Genomic DNA, 11,998 nt, shown 5'->3' with positions numbered 1-11,998 from the left:
GTCTCTCTGACTCAATTTTCTTCCCTTTACAACATATTATATGTTCCATATGGCTACTAAAGTTATGATTTTTAAAGACCCCAGGATTTTTCCTATATCTGCCTTGATCATTAACTTCACATGGCTGCTAATTCCTTTAGAACAAAATATAAACTCCTTCATTTAATTTTTAAATCACTTTAGAACCTGACTCCTGCATACCATTCTAGTCTTCGTCTCCATCATGTAATCTTCAGTAAAGTCAACCTAGACTTGCCATTCCTCAAACATGCAACTCATCTATTCTTCAAGCTTTCTTTTGAAAAAAAAAAAGAAACAAAACCTCAATTTTTTTTTTATGTTACTCTCTGTTTCTGATCTCTAGCATTTTGTTATCATGCCTCAATTGTTTTCTCTCATTCTCAACCTTCCCTCAGTACCTGGGAGATAACTCTACTCCTCCTTGGTAAATTTCTCCTCCAATCTTCATTTTTAGAATGGATCAAGGATGGCGGGACTTCATTACTCTTCCAGTTGTATTTCTGACTTTCAAAACTTTGCCACCATTCCCCTCAAACAGGAATATTTTCTTCTACTCCCATTGCCCCTTTATGCTTTGTCTTCTCACATGAAGACTAAAGTTATTCTTCTCTTATTCCTTTATCATTTTATATCGTGTTATATTCTACTTTTCCCTCTGTCTTCTGGTACAAAAAACTGTTCTTCATTTACATTGTGACCTCCAATCTCTTGATCCCTGGGTTCTCTCTTGGGCTATAACTTCTGCCCTAGTTTCCCTTTTAGACTCATTGACAAGATAGTTAAACTGTATATTGTCTTCTTCTCTTGAGTCTATTACCATCTTTAGAGAGAAAAAATTATGTAAGGAGTCAACAAATAGCTCTAGACGTACAAATTTATGTTACAAAACTTCAATTGAATCTTAATTGCTTCTAGTCAATCCTTTCAAACATCCCTATTTAACTCACTATTTACTTCAAAAACCTTTTCATCCCTTGTTAAATTTTCCATGACTCTTTTTCTTGCCACCCTATCAGATGAGAACCTTGCCTCATATGTTTTTAAGAAAGATTTTATTTATTTTGAGTTTTACAATTCCCGCCCCCCCACTTCTTGCTTCCCTCTCTCAACCCCCCAAAGAAGGCAGTCTATTAGTCTTTACATTGTTTCCACTGTATACATTAATCTAAGTTGAATGTGATGAGAGAGAAATCATATCCTTAAGGAAGAAAAACAGAGTATAAGAGAGAGCAAAATTATGTAAGATAACAGTTTTTTCTAAATTAAAGGTAATAAATAGTCTTTGGTTCAAACTCCACAATTCTTTCTCTGTATACAGATGGTATTCTCCATTGCAGACAGCCCCAAATTGTCCCTGATTGTTGCACTGATGGAATGAGCAAGTCCATCAAGATTGATCATCACCCCCATGTTGCTGTTAGGATGTACAATGTTTTTCTGGTTCTGCTCATCTCATTTAGTATCAGTTCATGCAAATCCTTCCAGATTTCCCTGAATTCCCATCCCTCCTGGTTTCTAATAGAACAATAGCATTTCATGACACACATATACCACAGTTTGATAAACCATTACCCAATTGAAGGACATTCACTTAATTTCCAATTCTTTGCCACCACAAACAGGGCTATGAATATTTTTATACAAGTGATGTTTTTACCCTTTTTTCATAATCTCTTCAAGGTATAGACCCAGTAGTATTACTGTATCCAAGGGTATGCACATTTTATTGCCCTTTGGGCAATTGCTCCCCAGAAAGGTTGAATGAGTTCACAGCTCCACCAACAATGTATTAGTGTCCCAGATTTCCCATATCCCTTCCACAATTGATCATTGCCCTTTCTGATCATATTGAACAGTCTGAGAGGTGTGAGGTGGTACCTCAGAGATGCTTTAATTTGCATTTCTCTAATAAGTAGTGATCTAGAGCAATTTTTCATATGACTATGGATAGCTTTGATTTCCTCTTCTGTAAATTGCTTTTGCATATCCTTTGACCATTTGTCAATTGGGGAATGTCTTTTTTTTTGAAAATTTGACTTAGTTTTCTGTATATTTTAGTCCTTTGTCAGAAATACTAGTTGTAAAAATTGTTTCCCAATTTACTACCTTTATTTTGATCTTGGTTACAATGGTTTTGTCTGTGCAAAAGCTTTTTAATTTAATGTAATCAAAATTATCTAGTTTGTTTTTAATGATATTCTCCATCTCTTCCTTGGTCATAAACTGCTTCCCTTTCCATAGAGCTGACAGGTAAACTATTCTCTTGCCTCATATTTTAATGAAAAAAAAATAGATGCCATTCATAAAGGACTCTCTTTTCTCCCCTCCTCATTGTCTCACATCACCCAGATGTCTTCTCTCACTATTTACCTTTTCACTGCTGTCCCTCATGATGAGGTGCCCTTTTCCTTGACAATGTTACCCTCTCTGTGTGTACAAGAAATACTATTTCATCCCATCTCCATTAGCATATTTCCCTCTTTACCATTCATACCCTTTCACTTATCTTCAGAGTTTTCATATCTACTTCCTGGTGAGTGGTTGATAAATGCTTGTTGTCTGAAAAAAAAGTTTAATGAAAGCAAATAATACATATGTGATTTAAGTTGATACATACAATATTCCGCACCCGAAGTCTCCCATTAGGCAAAAAATGAAAGGGTAGTACATTTCCTCAACTCTTTCTGATAATTATACAGATTTCAGGTTTTACCTTCATTTACCTTATTAGAGATACTTTGTATATATTAGTCTTTGTTTTCACTAACTCTGCTCTGCAAAAAACCTAAAAGACTTCCTATGTTTATCTAAATTCTTATTATCAATTTTTCTTAGAACAACAGTGTATCATAGTAAATTTCAAGATAGGTCCTGACACCAGGAAGATCTGGGTTTAAGTCTACTTCTTTTCATGATGGTGACCATTCATTGTCCAAGCAAGTAAGCTTTTAAGTTACAGAATTTATTTGTCTAACTCTAATAGGTCATTCCTGTATAGTTTTCCCTTCATTTCCTGGATGAGCAACGTGAGGCTAGGGAGATTATGTGATTGATTGTTCAGCTAAGAAGTGGGTAGAACCAGAAGGAGAAGCAAAGCTTCTATGATCTTCTTATCATGTACATTATCACTAGTGTGGGAAGAGTGTGGAGCAATTCACTTTGTAGATCACACTTTAGAAATTTTATTGAAAATTTGTTAAATCCAGGGCAGCTAGGTGGCACATTGGATAGAGCACTGACCCTGGAAGTAAGAGGACCTGAGTTCAAATCCAACCTCAGACACTTAATAATTATTAGCTGTGTGACCTTGGGCAAGTCACTTAACTTCATTGTCTTAAGTAAATAAAATTAAAAAATTAGAAAATTTGTTACATTATTGGATAATTGTTTGAGACACATACAACCAGGCCTAGGAGAATGTCTACAGTCATAGAGAAAGACCTAGTTTTCTTGTGAAGAGCATCCTCAAGGCTCCTTTCATATCATTGTTTCTTAGGCTGTAAATGAAAGGGTTCAGCATGGGAGTGACTACAGTGTACATCACTGCTGATGTTGTGTCCTTTTGAGCTGTATGACTGGAGGAGGGGTTGAAGTATACTCCAATAATTGTTCCATAGAAGAGACAGACAACAGCAATGTGGGAACCACAAGTATTGAAAGCTTTCTGTTTCCTATGAGCAGACTGTATCTTCAGGACAGCAACAAATATACGGGTGTAGGAAATAAGGATGCCAATAAAGGGCATTACAGCGGTCAGTCCTCCTACTGTGTAGATCATCAAGTCATTAAGGAAGGTATCTGAGCAGGCCAACCTTATCACCACACTGAGATCACAGAAGAAATGAGGTATTTTATTGTGACCACAGAATGAAAGTCGGGTCAAGGAGAAGGTGTGAATCAGGGCATCAATACAGGCCCAAAACCAGCAGATTGCTACAAGACAGACACAAACTTTTGGAGTCATGATTGTGGTATAATGTAGTGGAGCACAGATAGCCACATAGCGGTCATAAGCCATGGAGGCAAGGATGATGCTATCCAATCCGGCAAACCAGCTGAAGAAGAACACTTGGGTCAGACACTTGCTGTAAGAAATTGCTTTATTTCCTGATATATGGTTAACCAACATCTTGGGGATTGTGCTGGTTGTGAAGCAGATGTCAACAAGGGACAAATTGCTAAGGAAGAAATACATGGGAGTATGAAGGTGGGAGTCAATTCTAACGGCCAAAATGATGAGCATGTTCCATAGCACTGTGATCAGGTACATAACCAAAAACAGGAAAAACAGAAGCCTCTCCTGTTTAGGCTGGTTTGAAAGACCCAGTAGGATGAATTCGGAGATGCTTGATTGGTTTCCTCCATCCATGGATCTGTTGGGAAGCAGAAGGGAAAAGGATGAGATTAAAGTGGTCTATTAAAAGTTGGTTTGAACATTTTCAATAAATATAAAATTGGAACAGAAATGGAAATATGGGAATATGGGAAAATGTTTGCATTAAAGAAAATGTCACTGCCAATATTCTGAGATCCAAAATATATAGGGAATTGAGAAGTTATGTATAACATAAGAGACATTCTCCAATAAATATGGGATCAAAAGATGGAAATAGGGGCAGCTAGGTGGTGCAGTGGATATAGCACCAGCCCTGGAGTCAGGAGTACCTGAGTTCAAATCCAACCTCAGACACTTAATAATTACCTAATTGTGTGGCCTTGGGCAAGTCACTTAACCCCATTGCCTTGCACACCCCCCCCAGATAAAAAAATTCAAAAAGATGGAAATAGACATTTTTCTAAATAAAAACTTTTACTATAAGTGATCTCAGGACAATGTATTCCAAATAATTAATAATAATATTCTGCAGTTTTACCTGAGTCTGAAAATTTAGAAATATGACAAAAGATACAAATGTTGATTGTGAAAGGATTTTATGAAGATAGGCATCGGTCTTCCCTGTTGTTAGAGTTGCAAAGTAATCACAAAATAGTGGTTTAGACTTTGAAGGAGAAAGGGAGAAGAGAATAAATATTTCTTAAGAATCTACTATTGTGCCAGGCAGTGTTCTATATACTTTTGTATCTCATTTGATCTTACTTTGAAAAGTTATACTTTATTTAAAAGAACAAAATAGATAATGAATGATGGATATTTCACACTATCTCTTTTTAGGCTTTTTTTTTTTTTTGCAAGGCAAATGGGACTAAGTGGCTTGCCCAAGGCCACACAGCTAAGTAATTATTATGTGTCTGAGACTGGATTTGAAGCCAGGTACTCCTGACTCCAGGGCTGATGCTTTATCCACTGCACCACCTAGCTGCCCCTAGTTTACACTATCTTTAGGCAATAAACTTATAGGAAAATACCTAAGAACCATGTAAAGAAATTATGATAGTTGCAATCATCATCTCTATACAAAAGATTCTCAAACCTATTGATCTACCTCTAATGTCTTATTCCTAGTCTTATATCTCCAAGTACCTGTTGAAGATTGAATTTGTTATATTTACCCTAAAAACCTATCAACTTCCCAATTCCTGTTGAGGATACCATCTTCCCAGGCTCTTAACTTGAGAGAATTCAATAAAATTGACTGGCTTCCTATGAGCGCTGGGACAAAATATAAATAATCTTTTTTGATATTTATAGTCTTTTCTAGTCTGATTCTTTTCCATATTTCCAGTGTTTTTATACCACACTTCCCCCATATACACTAATCATCCAGTGACACTTGCCATCTTACTGTTCCTCACATAAGACACTCCATCTCCAAATTCCAGATACTTCCATTTGCTGTCCCCCATTCCATTCTCTCAATGAGAAGCTCTCAAGAATAAAAATTAAATCACAAACTATTGTCATGAGAAAAAGAAGAGAAATAATTGACTAAAGACCCCCCCCCCCCGCCAATACAAAGGGAATGTATTAACTACCAGATGTTTTGGAAATATCTTTTAAGAATGTGAAAGCAAAGGCAAATAATGGAGGATGAAGATAAATATATGCCCCAGTCCCACAAAAATACTTTATCAGGAGTGCTAGAGTTTAGAATGATTTAAGTGTGCTAGTAACATTCAATACTAAATTGTTGCTTGGTTGTTTGCAGTTGTGTTTGACTCCTGTTGCCCCACTTGGGGTTTTCTTGGCTAGGATACTAGAATGGTTTGCCATTTTCTTTACCTCATTTTACAGTTGAAGAAATGGAGAGAAACAGATAAAATGACTTATCTAGGGTCAGGTTGCTAGAAAGGATCTGAGGATGGATTTGAGCTCAGTTCTTCCTTATTCTGAACCTGGAACTGTATCCACATGCCACCTAGGTCTTTCTTCCCCCAATGAAAAGAACTTTAAACTTTTTGAAGAAAGAGAAAGACTAAACGAAGAATAGGAAGATCATTCAGAGTAGATGTAGTAATGAAAATGCCTGGTTGATTGTCAGTCTGGTCTTGAAAAGGACCAAAATGACATCACTATGTTGGAGTTACAGTGTTTCCCACTGTGGCTGATCAGACCAATATGAGTCTGGAAGACTCTATGGCAGGTCAGACACAAATAGTTCATTTGAGGAGAAAATGAAATACACACAAAAAATTTTGCTCCATCTATTAAATAGGGATAATAACACCTATCTTACAAGTTTCTTGTGAAAATCAAATGAGCTAACACATTTAAGTGATTAGTAAAACTTAATTGTAACATGGATACTAGTTTTTACAGTATTTATCTCAGATGACTTTGTTTAGGCAAAATGAAGAATTTGGATTTATATTATTTTGTTGTGAAAAGAATAACTTTTATTCCTAGATGGAAAAATAAGGCTCATCAGTGATCCTTCCTTTTCTGGGCACTTCTACATCTACTTCTAGATATCAAAAACCTTTAGATAGGGCTATTATCATCATAGAAATGCAGAGTACTCCAGAAGAACATAGATATATGTCTCTAAATTTGATTGATCTTCTTAAATATCACAGTCCATTTATGAATTCTTGGTTAAGATTGACTTCAGAACAATAAACAAAAACTGAGCTTGAGAGAAAAATTCTATCAAGAGTATTATGTAAGTATCAGAAGTTATGTTTTTCTTTAAAATGAACAGATTCGGTTGAAAGGATTGATATTTCCTCATAGAACACAAGCTATGTAGCTTACCACAGATATAGATGGAAGAAGTAAATAAAATCCTTTGTTCCTCTGAGTGACAATTTCATTTTAATCTGTTTTTTTTTTTTTTTTGCAAGGCAATGGGGTTAAGTAGCTTGCCCAAAGCCACAGAGCTAGGTAACTATTAAGTGTCTGAGTTTAATCTGTTTTAAAGCACTTTTTTTTCACTACACTGCTAACTCCTTTATTACTGGAATCCCCTAGCCCCACCTTTCTCCATTCTAAATTCAAGCAGAATCAGTAGTTTCCAGCATGCTATGTCAACACTGATTTGAATTAGTGCTTTCCAATTACAGATCTTTGCACCCATTCTCCCCCCTCTGCCCCCCCCACTCCCTAGCACCTTAAGTCTTAACACTTTGGTAGCTCAAAAGAAATCTGAGGCAAATACCTTTGTGCTCCCACAAAATTTCATTCAGGGAATCAGTGAAAGGTATTGCTGATTCTTAAAGGACCTAATGAATCTTTTATTTTGATTTATTAAGCCAATTAGGGATTAATACAATTAGGGGTCAACCCAAGCTTCAAAGTGCTAGAATATTATCGACTCAAGGTCAAGCATGTAGTTTTTAATTTTTTTGGACCCACCTTTAAGAATATTTTAGACTTCCAAGCCCTCATGTTGTAATGATTGGAATCCTGCTTACTCAGTACTTTTGCCCAGAACTTTCAAACTTGGAAGTAAAATTAAACTCAATAACTGTCAATAATAATGACATTTTTTAATGCAAAAATGATTTTTATGGTTTCTTTGAGATCTCTGGGAATACACCATTGATTAGAATTACGTTTTATTGTTTTCACATTGAAAAGAATGACTGTTAATGATTTTAAATCTGCTTATATGCATATTTAATCAAAAAGTAGTTTTTGGAACTAATTATCATGGTGGGAAAAGTTTGCTACCTTGCATAAATTAGTGCTATTCAAGAGAACTGCTTTTTGATCAATTTCATATTTTTGCTCTACAAATATTTAACAAACCTTTCATCCAAGTAGAATGAGGCAGTTCTGTAACAACGACTGAAATATTGGGGAAGGAGGAAAAGCATTTAACTATGTTCAAATAGTAACTTAAGGCTTGTGAGTCAAAGTGTTAATGTGTTTTTTGTTGTTGGTATTGTTTTTAATATTTTGGAAGCTTCATTGTTGGAATTTTGGAATTTTTGGAAACTTCCACAATTGCGTATATGATGTACAGCTATCAGCTATGGACATTATACAATAATGTAAATTATGTTAGGTTTATTTATTTTAGCATGTGCTGTTTAAATCCAATCATTCCTCATGTCTCATTTTTTCATCACAATATATTGCTAATGAATAACCCACATTATATTTAATAGTATATCAAAAGTAGTAATTTTATGAAGATTAGCTTTCCATTGAATTAAAGTGCTGTAAGAAATAGAATGAGATTGCCCTCCTGAGTTTGTTGCTAGTGAGAAGTTATTCAGTAGTATTAATGATTGAAGGTTAGTCAAATGAAATTAATGGAAATTTGCCAGTTATAATCAAAAGATGCATAACTAATGATATTTCACTGGATTTTTTGAATGCCTTGATTGAATATTTGGGGCTCTAAAAATTTGGTGGGGACTGAGAAAAGAATTATTTGCTTTAATTTCCTCTTAGTTATATGTCTAATCATTTATCTTACCCCTTCCCTCACACAGAATTTACTTCTTTCCAGGGTATTCCCTAAAAGAACTTTAGAAAACATTTCTATTTGAAGTTATTTTCATTTTTGTCCTGTCAATAGATTACATGACTTTGTTACTATATGCAATGATTTTAGTACCCACAATTAAGAAATCATTGCTCATTTCAATTTTTCTGTCATCTATTTTCATATCCAAAATACAAATACAAACAGACATGTTGTCAGCAATTATTTGATAAATTTGAATATTTTGTCCCACTACTCAGCAAACTTTCATTCTGTGATCACTAAGCATTAATATTGTTAGTGTTTTGGAAACAATTCCTTTTTATTTTAAGCATCACATGGTATTTCAGTTGAATTCCAAAATACTTAAGCAATGCTTAAAACTAAATTTTTATTTTCTTAAATGTTTCATTTCTAACAAAATCCTATATTCTTAATGGGAACAAAGGAATATTTAGGTTTATGTTTCTTTCATGGAAACAGGAACTTTATGTTTTTTTTTTTTTTTTTTTTAGGTTTTTGCAAGGCAAATGGGGTTAAGTGGCTTGACCAAGATCACATAGCTAGGTAATTATTGTCTGAGACCAGATTTGAACCCAGGTACTCCTGACTCCAGGGCTGATGCTTTATCCACTGCGCCACCTAGCCGCCCCTAACTTTATGTTTTTGATTAGATTTTTGTAACATCATAAAGTGAATTCTTTTTTTTTTTTTTTGCAAGGCAATGGGGTTAAGTGGCTTGCCCAAGGCATAAAATGAATTCTTGTAAGATTATTTATAAAAGAAATGCCACTAATATGCTGCATTGTGGTTTAAAATAGATAATATTTACTTGAGGAAAGATTATTTTTATTTGATTTTAGTAGATAAAAATATTTTGTTTCTTTTTGTCTGAATTGTGGAAAGGAATTGGGTGGGGAAAATGCTCTGAAGATCTATAATTCAAGCTAAAAGAAAAATAAAAGATAAAAGAAAATATATTATAAATGTAAAAGAAATACATTCTATATCCTAATGTGGACATTCTACATTCTCAAGTCCCTTTCTAAGATTCTTAGTCATTCATCACATTACTTTTGTGAGTTTTTCCCCTTGAAATGAATGAATTGAGCACTCTGCAGATTCACCTACTTGGGTGTTTGATCAGAATCTTCTGTTCTGTTCTTGATGAACCCAAATTTGATGTTTTCCAGGTTTCTGCCCCATAAATTAATCAGGGAACTAGTCAAATCCATGAGCTCTTCCAGGAGAAGAATGCCTTAGGACTTTGACTGAGGTGGTATACATTAGAGCATTATCTTGTCTGTCCACTATGAAGCATGAATAGGTATCATTGTGCTTTTATGCAGAGTCCTTGGACCCAAACCTCCTAATCCCTGAGGTCCTTGTTAGAGACTAATTTGTCCACTTTCCACTTCAGACTCTTTGGGCTCAGCTTCCTGTGGGGAAGAAATTGACTGAAGTTGTTTATTTTCACAGTGTCTCAGTGTTAGGAATGCTAAAAATTCTCTAAGTTTCTAGTTTTCCTCCAAGAAGGAAACATATCTGGGACCACTGCGCAGCAGGACTGAAATGGATTTTAGCCCACAGGTCATAAGATAACAAAGCTGAGAGGGAATTTATAACACAAATATTTATCTAAAATTAAGAACCTTTAACTTAAGGTTAAAATAACATAACAACAATAATAAAAATAGATTAGACATAAAGTATTATTCTCTGGAATTTACAGTAGATAATGGAGACTCTAAAAATGATCTCCCCAAATTGAAGGAGATCAGAAAATTTATATAGCAACTAGGGGATGGCAAAGACTATACATAACAATAGTAGACTAAACCTTAAACTTGCCTGGATGCCATTCTATTGTTTGATATCATAGAACCATCCTTCTACAATGCTATTTTCCCTGAGGGAGGAAACATTTTTTTGAGTTTAAGTACCAGGAGCATAGGGTGAGTATTTGTTTTCCATGTCTAAAGGAAGACTGAATTCTTGGATTTGGAGAGCAGGACAAGATCCTCTTTTCAAAGTCTAAGGAAGTCACATTCTTTTTTGAATTAAGGAGAACTAGACAAGACTCCTTTCAAAGTCTAAGGAGTATACATTCCATTCCTCACAATAGCTAAGAAACCAGGAATAGCTGTAAAAACTTATACTATCTTATACTTTGATATTTTCCCTAATTTTGATCAAAGATGACATCATTATGTAAGCTATAGATTAACTGAAAACATGAAGGGCATATGGGAAGGGAAAAAAGGATCTCTAGGAGACCTAGGGTTGCTGGAAGAATGGTCAAGCAAGAAACATGACAAACATAACAAACAATGGTCAAGTAATTATCTATGGGGGAGGTGACAATAAATTTACAGAGTCAAGGACAATTACAAAGATCAAAAAGAGGCAGTTCCCTTTGAAAGAATCACTCATACAATCAAGAAGCACTTGAGGGAGAATATAAATGCAAATATAAACTTCTGGCCCATTTTTTTCTTTCTTCTTGATACATCTGATGTCTTTGTATCACCAGGAATGTGTCAATGACCAGGCTTTTTTCAAGTTCATTCAGGTTACTTGTATGCATCTTACTTTCTCATAAAAGAAATGTCTCAACACAAATTTCAGATCAAAACCTATGATTTTAGAATGTCTTTGATTTACCAATTATCACACAGAGACCTTGATTTACAAATAAAAAATATAAAAAGCCCCAAATTTTATACAATCCAGTTTTAAATCTAATTTAAAGTACTTGACATTACTTTATTTCCCTCATTTGGAAGATGCTGTTCTACTAATAAAAACAACTTCCCTAATAATTGGAACAATATTTATCTAGTAGGTGGCTTATAAAACAGTTATAATCTTTTGCCCATGAATCAGAATCAGAAGAAAAAAATTAAATAAAAAGTTTTAAATGTTTTAAAATAGATCACAGGTCATCCTTGCCTTAGCATTTTGCAAAGTTAAAGGATCTTAATTGTACTTTTTATTATATTACCTAACCATGAACTGTTTATATTTTTCCAATTGGTTATATTTGACTTTATTTGTGAGAAAAGTGCTTTGTAATTGTGTTCATATGGTTTCTGGATTTGTTTTGGGAAGTGTATTCCCAAATATTTTATGTTGTCTGCTGT

General features: G+C 34.5%; 1 protein-coding gene across 1 annotated transcript; it reads right to left on the bottom strand.

Annotated features, from left to right (window-relative positions):
* Nucleotides 1–3,448: 3,448 nt before the first annotated feature.
* On the bottom strand, nt 3,449–4,390 carry LOC141497492 (olfactory receptor 1f45-like). Its single transcript, XM_074200145.1, has one exon. It carries the CDS (start codon nt 4,388–4,390, stop codon nt 3,449–3,451), a length of 942 nt encoding a protein of 313 aa, XP_074056246.1.
* Nucleotides 4,391–11,998: the final 7,608 nt, after the last annotated feature.

Source organism: Macrotis lagotis, chromosome X (genome assembly GCF_037893015.1).
Source record: "Macrotis lagotis isolate mMagLag1 chromosome X, bilby.v1.9.chrom.fasta, whole genome shotgun sequence".
In the NCBI taxonomy this organism is placed as follows: Eukaryota; Metazoa; Chordata; class Mammalia; order Peramelemorphia; family Peramelidae; genus Macrotis; species Macrotis lagotis.
The sequence above is the reverse complement of the archived record's forward strand: the minus strand, read 5'-3'. Positions and strand labels throughout refer to the sequence as shown.